The 20,332-nt window shown below is 42.2% G+C and overlaps 1 protein-coding gene across 1 annotated transcript in view; it reads right to left on the reverse strand.

Annotated features, from left to right (window-relative positions):
* The window catches only part of mast1b (microtubule associated serine/threonine kinase 1b), a 46,054-nt gene that overhangs the window by 10,372 nt on the left and 15,350 nt on the right, over window positions 1-20,332 (reverse strand). The window contains exons 3-15 of the mRNA XM_069675746.1: window positions 13,014-13,108; window positions 12,803-12,878; window positions 11,601-11,673; window positions 11,178-11,338; window positions 8,936-9,011; window positions 8,090-8,299; window positions 6,194-6,295; window positions 3,887-4,019; window positions 3,571-3,638; window positions 3,029-3,105; window positions 2,690-2,898; window positions 602-740; window positions 383-515 (exon numbers count right to left, since the gene is read on the reverse strand). Coding sequence (XP_069531847.1) covers window positions 383-515; window positions 602-740; window positions 2,690-2,898; window positions 3,029-3,105; window positions 3,571-3,638; window positions 3,887-4,019; window positions 6,194-6,295; window positions 8,090-8,299; window positions 8,936-9,011; window positions 11,178-11,338; window positions 11,601-11,673; window positions 12,803-12,878; window positions 13,014-13,108 — 1,552 coding nt within the window. The remainder of the gene's footprint in view (window positions 1-382; window positions 516-601; window positions 741-2,689; window positions 2,899-3,028; window positions 3,106-3,570; window positions 3,639-3,886; window positions 4,020-6,193; window positions 6,296-8,089; window positions 8,300-8,935; window positions 9,012-11,177; window positions 11,339-11,600; window positions 11,674-12,802; window positions 12,879-13,013; window positions 13,109-20,332) is intronic.

Here is a 20,332-nt window from a genome sequence, read left to right on the forward strand (position 1 = left end):
CTAAAGTTAATTTCTCTATTCATGACAACTCTGTGGAGGTTATATTTTTATAAAACTTAACCATTTAATTCAAATTAAGGCTTGAAATTGTGCATAATTACGGGCGTGGTCGCTTCAATGGTTTACTAGCTCGGCCAACTCGATGGTCAGCTCATTCACCAGCTAATGAATTAGCCACTGGCACAAACTGTTTAGCTTTGATAACTAGCCGTTCACTAACCCCTCGCTCCTCTCCAGCTCCACCCTCTCGTCCAAATATGGTCATTTCGGGCTCCAGAAAACAAACATGGCGGTGCCCAAAATGGCAGTAGAAAAACAAATGGGTAACATCTCAGTGGCCACTTCCAATCTACGTCTGTAGCCTATGTTGTCTTTGTCATACCTGTTTATCCAGGAACTCCCGAGTATCCTTCTCGATGTGTCCTTCATACAGGTTGGTGGTCAGACTCATCAGCCCCATCTTAGAAAGGCCGAAGTCTGTGAGCTTGATGTGGCCCATTGACGTGATCAGGAGGCTGAGAATAGAAGCAGCAAAGATGAGTTACTTCATTTCTCATAAATTAGTACCGTCACATGTTTGTCTCAGGGCTTTAAGTCTTACTTGTCGGGTTTGAGGTCGCGGTGCACGATGCCGTAGTTGTGTAAGTACTCCAGCGCGAGGACGGTCTCGGCGAAGTACATGCGTGCCATTTCCACAGGCAGAGCCCCAATGTTCTTCAGCAGAGTGGCACAGTCTCCACCTGCCAGCACAAGTCATTACTCGATTAGGCATGCTGCTGACATTAGCAATTACCATGAATGTCTCCTGGTACCTCTTGTCCAAGAACATTTTAGCTTCCACTTAGGCCGATGAGTAACACGCACAGCAGAATCATGCAATCTTTGTGACCTTAATTCTGTAGACTGTAATGACTGTGCTCTGAGTCACGCTGGATGGATATTCAAGGATTTATGACATTTGTACTTTACTTTAATATGTTTGAAAATGTTCAAACAGCCTGAAGAAAAAGTCAGACCACTCTGTTACATATGGGGTTGCCTTGTGTCTCTCTGATGGCACTGCTGATCCATCACTGCACCACTACTGACTGAAATATCTGTCTGGATTGCCACTTCATCTGGTACAGGCGTTCATGTTCTCCTGAGGATAAATTGTAACCACTTGTATCCCTCAAATGTTCACTGAGTGCCATCACTTGCAGGGGTGTAAATTACAAGTGCCACCATAATACAATGTGCTATGATTGCGACTGATTTGAGACAATACCATTTAATACAAGCAGTTTGATTTGTATGAATTTACTAAGAACAACTAAAGAATGGTTTTACAATTTTAGAACTAGAGTCCTCCAGCCGATACATCGGTCAGGTTGTCTTAGAGACGACGAAGTGAACGATGCTTCAACTTATATGTATGTTCAATCACTGAACGTTAAATCTATGTATCAACCTTATTGATATAGCGTAACACCCTTATTTATCAGGTCAAAATTTATGAACAAATACCTGCAAAACGAACGACATTCCCATCAGTCTCAGCTGTACTTGCACATGGTAGCTAACATGCTAAGACTTTGACCACAGGAGACAGTATCTGCTTGATAGCAAGTGGTCATTTGAGTCTGTTAGCTTGCTGAGATTAGCATTAAGCTCAAAGCACCATCGTGTAAAACTACAAATGTCAGGAAAGGCTATTAGCAAGACTACTGTCGACTCAGAAGAGGAATCCCTGATGTTTTTTAGTGACAGGAAATTATACAATCCACGCAACATTGGACATAAACCAAACTGCAGCCCTGCAATGCCACATCTACTTAAAGGTGGGATATTATGCTAATTTCAAGCTTCATATTTCACTCTGTGATACATGTGGAGTAGCTCTGTCCCTTTAAGAAACCCCACCCCAACCCCTTTTTATGGATTGAGGGGTTTTTTTTGTTTGTATTATTATTATTATTATTATTATTATTATTATGATTATTTTTACCTTATCTATACAATCTTCACTTCTTTTAGTATTTAAACATTGTTACTTAATTTGGGTTGCTTGACCTGAGAATATTTGCTGTATAAATATGTTATGTGTTTGTGCTTTACTTTAATGTGACTTGGTGTGTTATGTTTGTTATGTATTGGTCATGTATGTTATGTTTTGTTTAAAAAAAATTAGAAAAAAAAAAAAAATGCCCCTACAAGCCCGCTTTCTTCTGATTGGCCAGATCTCTGTGACGTCGCAAAGTGCAGCGTGTAGAAAAAACAGTGTGAAACCTGGCGTTCACAGCAGCCTGCAGACTGAGCTGAGAAGCCTGGGGATTACTCCAACATACTTTTACCTACAGATCTGAAACTTCACCCACGTTTAGTGTGGACATCCAACATTGTAACATTATATATAAGACTTATAATGTGAAACAGTATAATACCTCCTCTTTAAACTGCTGCCAACAGTGACAAATGTGTCTTAAAATTGTATATTTATTTTTGTTTTCAAAGATCTTTTTTCAGCTGTTTCACACCAACACAAAATGTAGTTATCTGTTTCACATCCTTCAATTTCTTCTTTCTTCATATAAATGCCATGTGCTTTAAGTCTATGTCCTGTTATAATTTAGGGAGAACACATAAAAAGTAAAACTTGTCCATCGCTAACCCTGCATACTCATACTTCTTTACACTGAGACTTCCTCACCTTCTACGTACTCCATGACCATGCAGAGGTGCCGGCGGGTTTCAAAGGAGCAGAACATGGAGACGACGAAGGGATTCTCTGCGAAGGTGAGGATGTCTCTCTCCACAAAGGCCTGCTGGATCTGGTTCCTCAGGATCAGGTTCTGCTTATTGATCTTCTTCATAGCAAATCGCTGACGTGTCTCCAGATGACGCACCAGGTACACCGCACTGCACACACACACACACACATTATTTTACTCTATAGCGTCTGTGCTGCTTGCAGGAAGAACATTCCTTCCAAGGGTCTGACTGAAGGGTCATTATCACAGTAAACAGGACGTCGTAATGCTCTACTCACCCGTACGCTCCATTACTGATCAGCTTGATGGTCTGGAAGTCGGCTTCTCCGGGCGGCTTCATCGCTCTGATCTTACCCTGTGAATCAAATATCACAACGCTGCGATTAATCCCGATTGAACGGACATGACTGCTTTAAATAACTGGTTCTACACATTAATAAATCACTGTTATTAATCACTCTGTAACTTCGGTGACGCACATTTAAACTATATGGAAAAATGCGTCATCAGTTGTGGAGTAGACCCCCCTCTCCCTCTCGTCTCTTATTTTGTCCACTTAGCTGCATTTTGTCAGTTGGAGGCTCGCCTAATGCTAGATTCATGGCCCAGCGAGGAGGAGGTGGGTTTCCTGTTTTTAGTTCTTCAGCACAAATTAGCTAAATTAGATGGATAAAATCATTTATGCTGAGTCATTTGCAGATGACGCAAACATTTTCAGGGGAAGCATTAAAGACCTCGGCAGGGCCGGACGTCACCGTCCTGCTCTGCTGGAGTCAGGAACCTCTGAGCGGACTGAGCAACAGATGGAGGATCGTCTCACCTCCGTCGAGTCGTCTGTTTCAGGTGTGAGCGGTCCCTCGCTGTCGTAACTATCCAGGTTTACCATCTCTGATAACAGGAAGAAAACTTTATTTATAAAGCACCTTTAACAACAATCAGGATACAATATGAAGGCACAGTCAATATTAAGTTTAATCAAGGACAAAAGATGTTAAAACACATCAAAGGGGAGACATGAGGGTGATAAATGGTGGGGTAAAAGAGGCTAAATAAATACAGCTTTAAAGAGTTGGAGCTATAAAGGGAAATAAAAAGATAAAAGTGTATAAAAATAGGTTTGGACATTTCCGTCTCACCTTCGATGGGGTCTCTGGTCAGCCCCAGCTGGCTGATGATGTAACGAGGGATGTCCGTCTTCATCAGGTGACCCTCCTTGGCGTGGTCCTCGGCCGCCTCCAGCAGGTGGTAGAACTCCTCGGGGTTAAACTCCTGCAAACCAGAGCGCGACGTCATAAGGTGGGAAGATTTGGAGCCGATCCATTTATAATTAATGACACTGAGTCAGGCTCAGAGGGATGAGTGATTGTTTGCGTGAGACATTACTTCCAGATTTGTGGATTTAAATTTAAATCAGGAAATGATTCCTTATTCAAGTAAAGCTGTCATGATTCACTGCCTCTGGAGCTGGAGGACACAATCACTGAAGTCTCTTTTCGGACTGATACCCCTTTGAAAGCTACTCGTAACAATGTTCATGATCTCTTAAAACATATCCACTCAGAAATCCTCAGGTCAGAGCACAGCGTCAGTAACACACCAACGACAAATGGAAGAAAGATGGAGACTTTATCAGGAGAGAGGTGGACAAAAAGTACACATATTCTTTTTTCAAGTAGAAGTACCGATACTTATTACAAACATGCGACACACACACACATAGGCCCCAAATACACACACGCACCAACAGGACTCTCTAGACATGCATTAAAGTTATAATCTCGAAGATCTCAGTTTCGTTCTCTTTGGCGGCACCTGTGGTGATAAACGGTAATTACAGGAGCACACTTCCCAGATATCCAGACAGTGTTGCATGTGTGACGTCCACGGTCGGCTCCGGTTGTAACTCTTGATTTTCCTGGCTGACGGTCGCTTTCCTTTTCAGACTGTTTGCTTCATCTGAGCGTCGAGTTTGTTTCTTCTTCTTTGGATTTTCACTTCTTGTTGAAGTTGTATCTGTAGTCATCCATCTTTTCTTTGTTTGTTCAGCCATAGTAGATTACTGTTTACTCGCAACACTTGCAGAGAGCGGAAAAGCAGCCGCTTAGCTCCGCCTACCCTCTCTGGCAGACCAACCACTGCTGGCTGATGGAAAACGCGTCACTAACTGGGCGCCGCTTGTGATTTTTTCTGAGAATGTCAACACAGACAGCCAGTCTGTGATACTGTGAATGCAAAGGCTTTCATCAGTGGGCCATAGGCTCAGTCACCATTGTGTTACCTCATTCGACGATAGATAGAGACTTAAAAGACATTTATTTAAATGAAAATCTTCGACATTATCACTTTAATGGAGACATGTCAGAGTGAGGGGGCTGCACGTGGACATGCGCCCCGAGCAGTTGGGAATTTGGTGCCTTGCCCGGGAAATGACACGTCACGTACTGGGACTTGAACCAGCCACCCTCCGGTACCGCCTATCCTTACCCTTGCAGTTTGTTTATCTCTTATGTGCTCTTCAGACTTTCAAAACGGCAGTTTAATGTGTTTTACATGAAGGTAGTGATTCCTCAGCACATAAAATAAGAGGGAAAATTAATTTAAGTTATATGTTTATGATAATAATTTCTTTCTATATATGCACATTTATATGTCCATGCATGAATATTTTTGACGACTAGTTTCCAGTTCTGTCGTTGGTGGAGCTGTGTGTTTGCATCATCCACATATATTTAGTTTTTATCCCTACAGAACGGCGGTGCTGTCTAATGTATTAAATCATTCCTTCTGTTCCTCCTGATTTTACAAAAGAGTCGGGGGAGGTTTGGGCGGAGCTGAAACTCCTCCACAGCTCTGTCTGCTCTCACATGCAGACGCAGCGACGGGCAGAAAACGAGGGTGGATGAATCAATTTTGGTCGCCACAGCTTCAGCTTTCGCTCATAATCAGAAACCTCGTCAGTGTGGCATGACTCATCAAGACTGTTATGAAACTCAGTCACAGGCAGCTACCTAGAAAAACACCATGCCAGGCGACACACAAACACACACACACACACACACACACGTAGGCATCCTCTGGGTTTAAATGACACGGTGGTCACGGGCTGTCAGAGCCGGGCTGGAAGGCGGCCCGGCTGCGGGAGGCCGCTGTCTGAAATCCGTGCGGCTGTGGCAGAAAATGTAATCTAAATGCAAATGTCTTCACCAGCAGACGACCGGACCTTTAGTGCATGTTTTAGTTTTCTCCCCCTGCTGTGTGAAGCATCACGGTGCTTAAATGCTCATAATGGGCCGACAAATGAGGATCTGTGCTCATGTTTATTTAAAGAAAATCAATTTGTCTTAATCCACGAGAGCGATGTGATCCGTGAAACGTCCTCTGATAAAAGATAAAGGTGATTAACGATCGGTAAACACCGGAAAAGTCTGTGTGTTTTATCTTACCAGACACTCCAGCAGCCGGGCAGGTCGGGAGATGATGATGAGGAGCTTCTTCGCCAGCTCTGTGACGAAGGCGACCTCGGAGCTCTCTGAGCGCTCGAAGGCCTGACGGAGAAAGACACAAGAAATATATTTATTTACATCATTTAAAATAAGATTCCAAACAATCCCTAATATACAAACACAGTCAGGTGAAAGAGAGAGAACGGCAGCTGTGAGGTGTGAGCATATCTGATCATGAGAAACACAGCAGATAGAATCAAACCCGCAGTAATCACAGCGATCTCATCAAGCTGACATAATGAGGTCTTTGATGGAGTTCCTGATACCTGATATCTGCTCCGACAAATCACCAGCTCAATTAGCCTCAATTACCCGCTGCCGTATTATCCACGTCTCCCACGAAAGGTATCGCAAGTTAGATGAAATGAGGAGAATGAATCTTCAAAGAGATCTCATCAAACCAGAGATTCAGAGGATGGTAGTCTGTTTGTCTTTCAGTGAGAGCAAAATGATGTTTATTTCTTATTCCAGCCTTTTTTTCAAAGAAGGGAGTTTTCAAATAATTAAAGTAGATAAGAATTCATTTAAAATGTTATGATGAATGAGGAATGACACGGTAATCAGGCCCTTGCATTTGCAGCTCGAAAAACTAGTCAGTTCATGGCGGGATTATTACGTCTGTGTAAACTGCAGAGCCGGCAGGGCGGGACAGCACCGTGTTTGTGTATTTGAAGCATGCGCTGTTTGTTTACACCTCGTGCAGGTTTTGCTTCCGCAACGCCGGACCGCTATTTAGAAACACACACTGGGGCGGCTTTACGCCAGCGTTGCGTGGTCCAATGTAGAATGACAAAGGTGGCGGGAGGACAGAGCTTCGTTACGGCGCTGAGGCGGAACCGCAGAGTAAAAGGGGTAAGTGACACGTTTTCTATCACACATCAGTGGTTGGTCGGACACAGAGGGTAGGTGGAGCCAGCACAAACTTCACTTGTTCTTCATCTCTCTTGGGTGTGCAATGGCGGACTATTTTTTTCTCTCTTCAAAACAGTTTCAATGGCTGAGGTCTGAACACACCCGAATCACTGCTTATCGCCATATGTGTCCCAAGGAGAACAAAAAAGGAGATCTTTACTTATCTTACAAAGCGGAATTCAAAAGTGTTGCAAGAAGTTGCATATTTTTACACATCCAGCAGACACAAAGCAAAAATATCATTTATTGGAGCTGTGTGTCATCTCGATGTGTGAAAGTGATTTTAAGATTCTTTTATCTAGAGGGATACATCAAGCTCTTACGCTGCTAAATGCTGCTCTATATTTGTAAGCCTTCTACTTGGTGCAGTGTTGAAAGCTTTCTGGAAATACATTTCTGATCTGTTAGAATAATTCGGAACTTTAAAGATGCTAAACTGCTAAAAGATGCTAAAACTCTGCAGAATTTAGGGGAACAGTTTTTTGCTAACTTTGCATGTCTCCTATTTGGTGCAGGGTTTTTAAATAGGGTTGGTTTTTGGGGCTTTTTTAATATATAAAATGCAGCTGAAACATCTTGTTAGCAATGAGAATGAATCAAAACTCCAAAGGTGCAGGACATAATCCAAAAGTATTTGCTGAAAGATGCTGAAGCGCTCTGTAGATCTGAGGGAATAGCAGAGTTTCGATAATTATTCTCTGTGGGCGACAAGAAACTAATATACATTGTAAATTTGGTGTTTTTCCCATAATTAACATTTAACATTTAAGAAAAGCTTAACAGAAAAGTAAATGTGCACAAATTCTCAGTTTTAGGTCCGGTTTTGAATATTAGATCCAGTTTGCTTCTTCTGACACATTGTAGTTGTTACCTAAAAGGTATTAATTCTTCAGTAAGGACAGTAAGGACTTTCTTTACACTCACATCATTCAGCAGCTTCTCCAGGTTCTCCTGCAGCTCAAAGAAGTAGACCGAAGTGATGAGACCCTCCCGAGCTTTGGCCAGGCAGTCTCTGGACAGCTCGGCAATTTGATGGTGGATGAAGCTGAGGACTCCGTCGGCCAGCGGAAGAACGTTCTCAGGAGAGAAAGCCTGAATGAACTCGGCCAGCCTCCCCTCCATCTGAGCTGTGGCCTGGTGGAGGCATTAGAGAACAGCACAGAGATAAGGAGACCGAAACGGGGAGAGATTAGGCAAAGTAAAAAGACTTTATGTGCCTTTAATACAATGTTTTTCTTCCGTTTGACTCGTGTGAGCAGAAGTCTGAAGAGATTTACCTCACATGAACTCCAAACTATAACACCCAATTTCCTAAGGCTTGATTTTGATCAGCCTGTTTCCTTTTGACAGCCTAAGCGTGCCAAGAGAGGGAAGGGGACAAAAACTAAAAGGCAAAAGAGGAAATCTCCTTTGTTTCACTGTTCGAAGCTGTAGCAGTTTTTATAAGAGCAGTGAATAAACTTAATATCCTCTCTGACAGGGCGAACTTATCGCGTCTTGGCAGAGTAATATAATCTTGTTTGCTATGGTTCAGCAGCCCTCATGGCTCTTTTTTTTCCCACTGTGTTTTGAAGTATAAACTCAAACACTCAAATAAATCTGAGCATGTTTAATCTTAAATTATATCCCTCTTTATTCGAGTCCTGGCTTGATGGGATAAGACTGTTATTGAGGCTCTGCAGGCTCACAGATTTGGTTGCTGGCTTCTGTGCTTCCATAAACGAGTTATTTATTGTGAAGTAGCTTTTGTATGAGTGTTTTTCTTTTTACCTTTGGAAAGCGCTCTTTGTACACATGGTTCATCATGACTATCTCGTTATCGTAGCAAGAGGAGGAACGTCCAGGGCTGGAGAGAAAAACAGAAGTCACAGAGGATTGGAAAACGGTTACAAACTCAGCTGGTATAATAAAAAACACATCTGAACTTTCTAAAGGACTAAATATGATTGAATTAAAACAGAAAGCTTGTAGTTTATAGGTAAAGGAGGACAAACTAAATTCTAAAGTAAGACTTGTTTTCAATATAATCTGTATCTAGCCTTTATACATTTAGCTAAACAGATAAAAGCAGAACAATGTCTGCTATAGGGCGATATCTAAGACACTAAGAAGAGCAAACATTAGCCCACAAAAGATGCTGGTTTTATAATATTGTCAGCATTTGTTTTTAAATTTGATCTTTTATGAAGTTATATAATGATATGCTTGTTTTGTTACCTGTTAACAGTATTAACTTCACTCTATTTATTAACTTATGCTAAAACAAAAGTTGAGTAAAAGTAATAAGGTCTGTTATAGGGCCATATGTTTAACATAAGCAAACATTAGCCTACGATGATCTCGTTTTACTATAAAGTCATAGTATTAACTTTTCACTATATAATGGTTCATTTTTATGCTAATCAAATATTTAGCATTAAACACGAGTCGTATAAAAGTAGTTCTTCTGCCCACATAAGCTTCTGGTACTCTTGATAAATACATCTTTTTTACTACTTATTTGCAGGATGAATGTCTTATTCCTATTTCTACAGAATTACTAAAAGATTATCTTGTTTGGCTATAAAGTTAATGTACTAAATTTACTCTTCTATTTGACAATATAGGCCAAAAAAATACAGAAAATCCATTTCTTCGTATTCTTATATCAAAATCCGATAATTTTTTCTTCCTGTAAAACTACATTTCACGCGTGCTTACGTAAGTTAGCACCAAACAACTTCAACCAATCAATCTGCAACATTTAGCCGAAGAGCACCAAGAACGCTCGGTCAGTTAGCTAGCTACTGCGCTGTGGAGAACGTCTGTCTACGCCCACTTCTCAACGATCAAACAAAATCCCTCTAATGATATGTCCCGCCTGCACGTCCTGTTTCACTCGGAAATACGTCAAGATTCGGAAGCTAGATACTCTGGAAATGCTGTTTCTGCTCGACTTTAAGAATTAAGCAAAAGAAGAATGTTATAGCCATATCAAGGTTTGCTAATATTTGCTAACATTAGCCCACATAACATATGTGCTATTCTTCTTTCAAAAGTTATTTAATGGTTAGCTTGTTTAGCTTCATAGTTACAGTATTAAGCTCTATTTATTTGTTCAGTTTGATGCTGATCCAATCTTAAACATTAGGAAAAGTAGAGCTAAAGTAATAGCTCTGTGGTTTGCAAATATTAGCCAACATTAGCCCACATAAGCTACGTACCATTTTTTAAACTATTTTATGACTTGTTAAAAAGAGGAATGTGTTATTTTTTGCCTAAACAATAAGCTTGTTTTTTATTAAGCAAAAGTAGGGTAAAAGTAATAAAGTGTTTTGCTATATTTGGTTACAGTAATTGTTTAGCTTCATAGTTACAGTATTAAGCTCTATTTATTAGTTTATTTTAGTGCTAATCAAATATTTAGCATTAGGCTAAAGAAGGCTAGAGTCAATGTTATAGAGGCAGCAGAATGTCTGTCTGTGTGTTTGCTAACATTAGCTAACATCTGCCCACATAAGCTTCTAGTACTATAAATACATTCAATTATTTTACTACATTTTTGTAAGAGGAATTTGTTTTGCTTGATCGTTACAGAACAGGTTCAGTCTGATGCTAATCAAATGTTTAACATTAGCAGAAGTAGAATCTGCTATATAGCAATATCTTGGTTTGCTAATTAGCCCACAATAGCTTCTGTAGTATCGATAAATGCAACTATTTCACGACTTATTTGTACGACAAATGTGTTATTTTATCCTCAAAAAGTAACAGTCTCATTTTCTATACAAGAAACACAAGCTACAGTATTAAATGTGCTATATTTCCTGGTTGATTTTAGATCAGAATCATGTCAGAGATGTTTGCTTCACAACAGAAAAAATCAAGGTCAGGTTATATAAAAGCAATAACAAGATAAAGCAGGGACAACCCCTTTAAATCTGCTTTAAATGCGTCCTTTTAAAAAGAGGATAGTGGTTTTGAGCAGCTGAAGCCGCTGTTTAATCTCATGGCTGCTGCTGCTGCTGCTGACCTGAGGCTGCGGGAGCGAGGACGCATGTGGGGAGAGCAGCGGCCCCCGTCATCGTCCGTGATGCTCTCGGTGCTGCCAAAGTGCGTGGATAAGAAGTGGAGCTCGTCCATGGTGGGCTGGAAGGGCAGCTGGTGCAGCCGCTCCTGCGAGGAGCTGGAGGACTGGAGCGGGAGAAGAGGAAGAGGAAGGGGAAGAGGAGGGGACGCAGGGGGAGAAGTTGGGAGATGAGGAAGGGAAACAAGAATATAAGAGTGGGTGGAGTTGGACAGATCACAAAGAAAAAGTGCCAAAAGATTAATGACAATCCTGCAAAAATAAAACTTGTTACTTGACTGGGCATGGTTGAGCTGTACCTCCTTGTATCTGCATAAGTAGCCCTGACTGGGAATGATTTATTGGGGGGAAGGGGTTGAAGTTATTTACCGTTGAGCTTGGAGTGTTGGTTCCATATCCAGAAGACGGTAAAGAAGCTAAAGACCACCGGCGTCCGTCCGCTCTGCAGAGAGCACAAACGTTACATCACTAAATGCCCAATTTAAAGCACAGATTAAGTCATTAAATACATTCCATATTTTCACGCTTTATGTAGACACATCTCAGTCTCAGACAATGACTTCTAACACATGTAGTTTGTCCCGGGGGCTTCAGTGAGGAGAGCACAGAAACTCATTCAGTATGATTCTGCAGCCTCGATGAGGAGAGATGGAGGTGAATAATAACCTAATTGGCCGTCTTCACAGACATCTCTTAATGGATGAGATTTAAATCTCCTCCTACAACCGGACCATCACTTCAGATCCTCACTGTAGGCACGTTTTCCAGCTTTTTTAAAATGCGTTTTTTGCCTTTTTTATTGGCAGAGAGAGAGGACAGTGGATCGTGTCAAGGCCCCTGAGCTGCCCCGCATCCAGGATTGCAGCTTCCATAAACGGGACACACGATTTAGACGCTGAGCTAAACAGGCGGCCCACGTGTTCTCTTATGTGGAACAAGACCAGGGCTTGACTTTAACTTTTTTGCTCACCGCTCATTCACAGTCGAGTGGAAGTTTATACTTTATAAAGATTGTTGTTGGAAATGCGGGACAGATCGCAACCCTGGGCAGGGGCAGAGCATGAGAAACACACACAGATCGATGTCATCACTGCGCTGCTCACTGCTTGTAGATCACACTCTGGGTCGTCTCTCTCTGACCTGCGTCGGTTCGGGGTCTGTCTCTCCCTCGTGTCGGTTCGGGATCGTCCCAAACTTAAATGCAGTCTCCTTACTGAAAAAGTCGTATATACTTCTATCACACATGCACGTTCTTTCCTAATTGTTAGATGGTAGATGCACACAGAGGCCGCTTATTCAGTGTCACTGGAGCAGCATGAATAAACACAGAGACACTGTGAGTGTAAGGTCTCGGCCCCGTCATACATGAGTCACCCTGTTACACTGCGTAAGAACCTGTGAGTGCAGCAGGAGGCTCGCTGCTCCCCGGGAGGTGTGAGACCTCGAACAACAAAAGACCCACACCTCATCTGTTCTCTGACGCTCACACGTTCCTGAGTCTCACGCTGACTTTAGTCCTGTCTGTCTGAACAATCACAATCAATGTACATGTAGTGATGTAAAGCAGAGACCTTCTGGAGGAGGCGAACGAGAAGTGTGCCGGGTTGCTGGGGGAGAAGTTTCGTGGGCTGTCCAGAGGGCTGCTTCCTGCAGGGACAACGACACATGCACAGAGGATGAGACACAAGAGGGAAAAGTAAAGGTGTCTGAAAAATGTATTTTTTTATTCTTTAGCAAGAAAAGGAGGAAAATTGCTATAATATTTTATGTGTTTCTACATACCGAGGTGTCCAGGGAGAGGCAGAGGGGAGTGTGGGCGAGGCAGCGTGGGAGACGTGGTGGTCAGGATCAGACTCTTCCTGTTGCTTGTACGACAACTACAAAGAAGAATATGGAGATGCGTTTAAACATCCGAGGACACTGTGATTACTTTGTTTTACTTTGTGTCTGTCTGTTGCTGTGCGGAAACATGTGCACGTTGTAGCTGTATGTATAGGTGTATATAAGCAGCTGATATGTGGCCTGCTGCAGCAGCACGACAGCGATAAGGAGAATTCAATTTCCTTTAGTCATCCATCCCCGTCTGCCTCCTCTCAGCGCAGATAAGACGTGAGAGAGAGAGAGCGGAAAAGTTGGAGAGAATTACGGCAACACGGGAGGAAAAAAAGGAGAGACTAGAATCATAAAACAAGACATCCTTTTTTTCCATGACCTCATTTAATTACCTTCCACACTGAGTCACCTGAGATCAGCCTGTGGACTCACACACACTCACACTGCTCATGATGTCACTGTAACTCACATGCCTGTATGTGCTAAACTGAGCCTTTAGTGATCATACCTCTTTATTTTTTGCTATCATGCTGCAACAGCGTGCTTTGGCCTCCAAGCTGCTAAGGCGCAGAAGTGAATGAATAAAAACAAACAGGAAACAAAAGAGGAGACAACAAACAAGATGCAAGCAGCTTAACATCATAGTTGTCTCCGTAGGACACAGAGAGCGGCCGGTTTCGCCTCTCCTTCCACTTTCAGCCGCCGTCACGTCATGTGAGCAGCAACCCTCCACACACACAAACACCTTCATTGACAGTCGCAGTGAAGAGACTGGATCAACACTCTGAGCTGAAGATGCACCGAGGCAGAGAAACTGCACGCCTCGAAAATTACAGTGTTTTATTGGCCTTATTAAGCCACTGATTGATGGTGTGACTGCCATCCAATGCAGAAATTTACTTTCAAATTGCCACCTCAACTACGACAATAAAGCAACTAAACACGGGCAGCACCATCTCATCACTGTGTTTTATTATTCCAGCTGCACACTGGATCAGATCCATAACTCCTCTTATGGATATTGATCACAAATGCCGATATGGCGCCGTTTAAAACGAAGCGCCGATAATTGCTATTGTGCCATTTCACACTTCCTCACATGGATCAATAATATCCGGACATCATTCTATAACCTTTAAACCTTTTTCTCTGAAGCGGCATGTTTCTGTGTTCATCACCTCAGCGTCTTCAAAGAGAGAGAGACAGAGCGAGGTTTGGTTAAAGGGTTCTCTGTGCTGCGGGGATTAATGGAGGCTGCCTGTAAACACAACAAAACACACAACACTCGGCCTTGATTTCACCCTCTTCTGTTCTGCATGAGTATTCTGTGCTTTGTGTGTAAACATGTATACGCCAACAGGCGTGTGTGCACTTCGCACATCCAGCAAGTACGCAGCAGCTGCTGATGTGGAGTCCAAATTTCAGAGAGGTGCTCGAGGGGACTGTTTCTGCTCGATGGTCATTCAAGATCAAGAGTGAGGAGGGAGGGGGAGGAGGGGAGGCGGGGGAGGGGGGGGCACTTACTGCACTCAGTAAATCTGGCTTCTACCGGCTGTTGCTGAAGGCCAGAGAGAGAGAGAGAGAGGGAGGTGCAGGGAGATGTGCAGTAAGATAGCTGTGTTAGCATAGACTGTATAAATAATGGAAGTAGCCACAGTGACGTCAACCATTGGTTTGCTGACAGCTCCAGTTTAGCATCTTGGCCATGTTGGTTTTCTGGAGTCTGAACTCAGTGACCATATTTGGATGAGAATGTGGAGCTGGAGAGGAGCGTGGGGATGGCAAATGCTAAGTTACCAAAGCTAAACAGTCTTTACCAGTGGCTAATCCATTAGCTGGCGTATAAGCTAGTTTAACTTTGTGTGTCCCACAAAATGAGAATCTTTTTGTGGTGGCTGCTGACCAGAGATGTTCACTTATTGGGGAAAGTTTGGGACTGGCCGCTTGCTCTTCCCAAACCTTGTGAGAGTGGTCCGTGAACAAGTACCGGGTAACCGGGAAAAGAAACAGTGAACAGTGAACAAGTTTACAAGCCAGGTACAGAGAGCACAGACACAATACCTGCTAATTAAACAATACAAGAATTTCGCTCACCAGAAAAAGCTGTTGCACAGACTTCTTGGCCGTCTTTAAGTACAACAAACTGCACAATAAGACATAATATTTATCTGAAATTAGCGAGACAAATCCCCAAAAGACTCCAACAAAACAAACACTGAATTAGCTGTGCCACCAATCAGACAGCTAGCAGCTCCCACCTGTCACTTAAAGTGGCCACACCCCTAATTATGCATAACTTTAAGCCTTAATATAACACAGTTGAGTTATATAAAAATTTACCACAACAACTGTTTTCATGAAGAGACGAAACACGCCTTTTTGACGGAATATTCAGTAGCATGAAAGATAAAAGAGGAAAACAAGAATTAGAGGTGCAGTTTACGAGCGCTGTAAGTGGTACATATCAGCCGCACAGGCGCAAGGTAAACATGACCCAGTTCTTTCACCATTGCACACACACATAAAAATATTCACAAACACAACAGACTGCGTAAACAGAGCGCATGGGGGAATATTATTCACGAGGAAGCGTGAGCAGATGACACAGCTCTGACAAAGGCAGACAAACAGGAGCCTTCATCGTCCATGTTCACAGCCTGTTAATGAGACCATTAATATTGATCAAACGAAACCTTACATGAAACTACGTGAATGTATCCAGATTTTAAAAAGTCAAAGAGAGGCAGATCTGAAGGAATATAAGGAGGGATTTGAGAAAACATAGAGACAAATTGGAAAGAGAATTATGGCTTGGAGCTACTTTAAAGAGGAGAAGAGCTAGGCGGGGAGGAACTGTAGATAAGGAGGTGTATTTACCTCCACACAATGAGGAAGGAAGTGATTGAATGAGAAATGGCCGGAGATAGAAGGGATAGTGGTAAATAAATCATTGATAAGCTGGTAAATGCAGAAACAAAAGAGATTTAATTATATTTCCTTGGTAAAAGTCGCCTTTTCCTTCCTAAAAATCAAAGGGGATTTAGTTGGCGACTACAGCCCTGGAGGGAATGAGCAATGAGGGAGCCACAGTCACGTGAGGGCTTGTTTCCAGGCAGCGTGCTGCAACGAGGCTTCTAACCAGGGACCACAGTGAGAGGAGGAGTACTGTTCAAAGTTTTTGGAGTGCAAGAGAGAAAGGGAATAATGATTTTATGAACTTTGTATCTATGAATATGTATCTGTGTAAGGGCTGCTGCTAATTATGGTAATGATAGCTAACACTGTTGTAGCTAATACTACTGTTAGCTTACTTTATTGTCAGCTAGGTTACCGGTAACATTATTGTTAGCTAACACCGCTGTTAGCTAAGTTTACTGCCAGAGAGGTTATCGTTAACATTATTGTTAGCTAACACCGCTGTTAGCTAAGTTTACTGCCAGAGAGGTTATCGTTAACATTATTGTTAGCTAACACCGCTGTTAGCTAAGTTTACTGCCAGAGAGGTTATCGTTAACATTATTGTTAGCTAACACCGCTGTTAGCTAAGTTTACTGCCAGAGAGGTTATCGTTAACATTATTGTTAGCTAACACTGCTGTTAGCTAACTTTACTGTCAGAGAGGTTATCGTTAACATTATTGTTAGCTAACACTGCTGTTAGCTAAGTTTACTATCAGCTAGGTTAAAGGTAACATTATTTTAAGCTAACACTGCTGTAAGCTAACTTTACTGTCAGCTAGGTTACAGTTGTAGCACTGTCTTGTAGCACTTTAAATGGTAATGTTAGGAAGTGGTTTAATGCCACAGCTAGCTGTTGTCTAACAGTTGCTAATATAAATCTATTAAATTGAAATATGGCCTCAAATCCCTCCTGATTTTTTTGCTATTCATTGTATTTTCAAAAGCTGATCAATCGATAAGCGTATAAATGACACCAATTTTTCACATTCCCTACAATTGTATGATTTGCAAACCTGAAACCACAGCAGTAGAACATTAAAACAGCAATTGAGCTTCCCACTCTGAGGATGATGTCAGAGGAAAATGGCCGCCATGTCAATCTGGTGAGTTGACTCAGTGCAGCTCTGTTTAACTGAGTAATTCTCACAACAGCTGTCCGGTGGGTCACACAGGCCGCAGTAAAAAGCAAGGACAGAGTCTAAAATGGTCACTGTGAGGGCCTGGGGCGCAACACTGTCCTTACTCCGCTCCATCAGATCTCCACTCAACTGCACCGAGCATTGTGTTTAATGTCAAAAACACGGCATGGGCTAACACACAGTGACCAGGAGAAAAGTCAACACACACTCTGACCCCTCTCTTTTTCTTCTGGCTTCCCAAACATCCCTGACAGCACCTCAAAGCCTCTTAGCATGGATGAAAGGCACTATTTTTCTAGTTGTTCTTTTTTCTGTAATAGGCTCAAATCTTCTGTCTTAGTCCGGGGAACTACACAGCAGCTGACAGTAGCAATATCTATCAAGCACGGGTAAATTTAGTGCCTTTCAGAAGCCCGTGTCCTCAAAAGTGTTTTCCTGTAAAAAGGAGCTCTGAGAGGGAGACAGGAGGAGGGCAGGGGGATCAAAGAGAATAAGTGTCCTATTTCTCAAAGAGGAGAGGAAAGACAAGGCTGAGAGGCTAATGGGAGACGTAGCACCTAAGTTTGTGCGTATTGAATCCTGCGATCCTCCTGAGGAAAGCTGCAGCACTTAAATGGAGAGACTCTACAGTCAGACTCAGGTGTCTTCTCGACACTGACCTACTTTGGTTTGCACATAATTGGTTAAGTGAAGTGTGATGGTTTTATTACAGAGGAGGAGTGTTTATGCGCAGAGGATGGGGAGGATACATCTATGCGCATGTTGGCGAGCGGAGAGGATGTACTGTATGTGTGCGCAAGCAGGAACAAAACTGACAATGGAAGTGCTCCGAGCCTACAGGGGGCGCTACATTGAAAAGCTTTACTATCAACTGATTTTTAGCTTTTTGTAGCCCTTTTTTTGTTTGCAGCATGTCTCTGTCATTGTTAGCTTGACATGCTAACATTTGTAGCCTGTGTTAGAACAGACAAACACACTGTTTTAAGTTTCGTACACCTCTTTTGTTTTTAGGTTTGCAAAGGCATAACCATCCACAGTCTTTAAATGCTGAGTGTCTCTACTGCCGCCGCATGATCGGCTTCAGCATGTGGAGAAACGCAAAGCTTGACAGACTTGTCGTGTCGAGTTAATGTTGCTGAGCAATGACTCGACAATCACTGTTTGGAGGACGGGTTCAGCTAATGGTCACTTAGTGAGCAAATAGCATGCTTATGAACACAATCTCATTATTAAACGATTGGTTATGTCTGGATCTTTATACAGAAAGAATGAATGAAAGAAATTTTAAAAAAGAGACCAGAGAGAAAGAAGCAGTGAGTGGAGAGAGGCAGTCAAAGCGAATCTGTGTGTCCTGGATGCTCACGTAACCTTAGTGAGCTGGTCCCTAATGGAAGAGCTGACACGGATATCACCCCAGGGCCCTGCGCTCCATCGCAGTCTCTCCTCCTTTCACCTCTTGCACAACCTTCCTCCATCACTTTCATTATCTTAATCACTCATCGCCTTGTCCCCTCTCTCGTTCCTCTCAGTGACTTTGGCGTGTTAACTTTTTTAGCAACTAGAGATTACATGAGTCATTTTAGACTTTTAGCTCGCTCTTTACACATCAGACCAATCCTGCATCTGATCACCACTGCAGGAGTGTAGCAGGCTTTTAAAAAATGGTAGGACTTCTGCATGAATTACAGCTGTATGCCTCTGTTTTGGGGCTCAGGTGTGCCATTGTGAGAGTCCCTGCTGCAATAAAAGCAGGTTTAATCCCAAATCAGCAGGGGAGAAAGAAGTCACTGCAGGTGACTCAGCATGAAATCCACTACTACCGTCACTGAAGAGGAAACCGCCAGGGCTTTAATGTCAGCTCAAATTTGACATCAGAGTGATTAAACATATCAATTATGAGCACAAAGGGATGGGGTGCTCAACAAATGCAAAATGTAATTATTTATTGATCCCATCAAAAAAAATCTCTCTTTTGTGCTACATTTCGTGGATAACAGTATAATCTAAATGCAGTTGTAATTTTAGCTGGTTAAAACAACATGGGCCATACACAGAGAAGAGAAGGGGACTAAGAGTAGAGCCCTGAGGAACACCACATGTAAATGGGGCTGACGTTAGAGAGTATTTCTCACACTAACATCAATACTTCTAATTTCCTGGTTTGACTAGAACAAACTTTGTGCTGTTCTCTGGATACCAACCTATTGTTTACCTACTTTGTGTGCTCAGGTAACACACAAAAACACATTTTCAGGGGCAATTTGTCCTTAAATTTGAGTAGGAAGTCTGTTTACTTTAAATCTGAAGCCACCATATCATTTGAGGTTTGCACAATACATTTTTTAAAAAGCCCCCCAAATGACACATCTATCATCCAGCCTAAAAAAACCCCCCCATCTCTCACCTTTAGTGAATCAGACACCAAAAAAACATCTCACGCTTTTGACTCATGCCAGCAGTGATTGATAACGTCACATGGTGAATCAGTCGACCTGCAGGTCTGCTGGAAATGTCACTCGGATGAGTCAGGTTCTTCACTTTTTCAGTAACTTAATAAAACATTCACGTCAAGGTCAACAAAACCACAACAAGCACCAAAGATGTAGTGAAAAATAAACTACAAATCCCAATGTTAAGGTTCTGAGTAACCTTCAGTTCCAGGCATCCATGAGTCTTGGACATGATTCCGATCATTTTCTTTTCAGTTTCTTGAAATTTCAGTGCAATCAGCGTAAAGATGGAAGTTGTTCTGTACAACAAGAAATACTTGAGAAATTATTTGAACTGAATAACTGAAAAAAACACCCAGATTAGGACAGTAATATCACAATACTAAGAGTGGCATACATGTTAGCAGCTCTGTGCGGCAGTGTTTTAAGCTGAATGCTAACCTCAGCATGTTAAATAATGACAATGCTTAAATGCAGATGTTACCCAGGAAAATGTTTATAACATTACCTATATTAGTTTAGCATGGTAATATGTTACAAATGTCTAATAAGCAGCAGCAAAAAGTACAGCTGAGACTGATGGGAATATTTTCCTTTGTCATTGCTTTGCACTGAAAAAAACATCCACAAACCGCTGTCCAACTGCTATCCCTGCAGCTGCTGTTAATTGTTAAACACCACTGCATCCTGTGTTTAAATGTGCACCAACACCAGCAGCA

The sequence above is a fragment of the Semicossyphus pulcher genome, unplaced genomic scaffold (genome assembly GCF_022749685.1).
Source record: "Semicossyphus pulcher isolate SPU_LCO1_2020_fin unplaced genomic scaffold, fSemPul1.0.p SCAF_25, whole genome shotgun sequence".
NCBI lineage: Eukaryota > Metazoa > Chordata > Actinopteri > Labriformes > Labridae > Semicossyphus > Semicossyphus pulcher.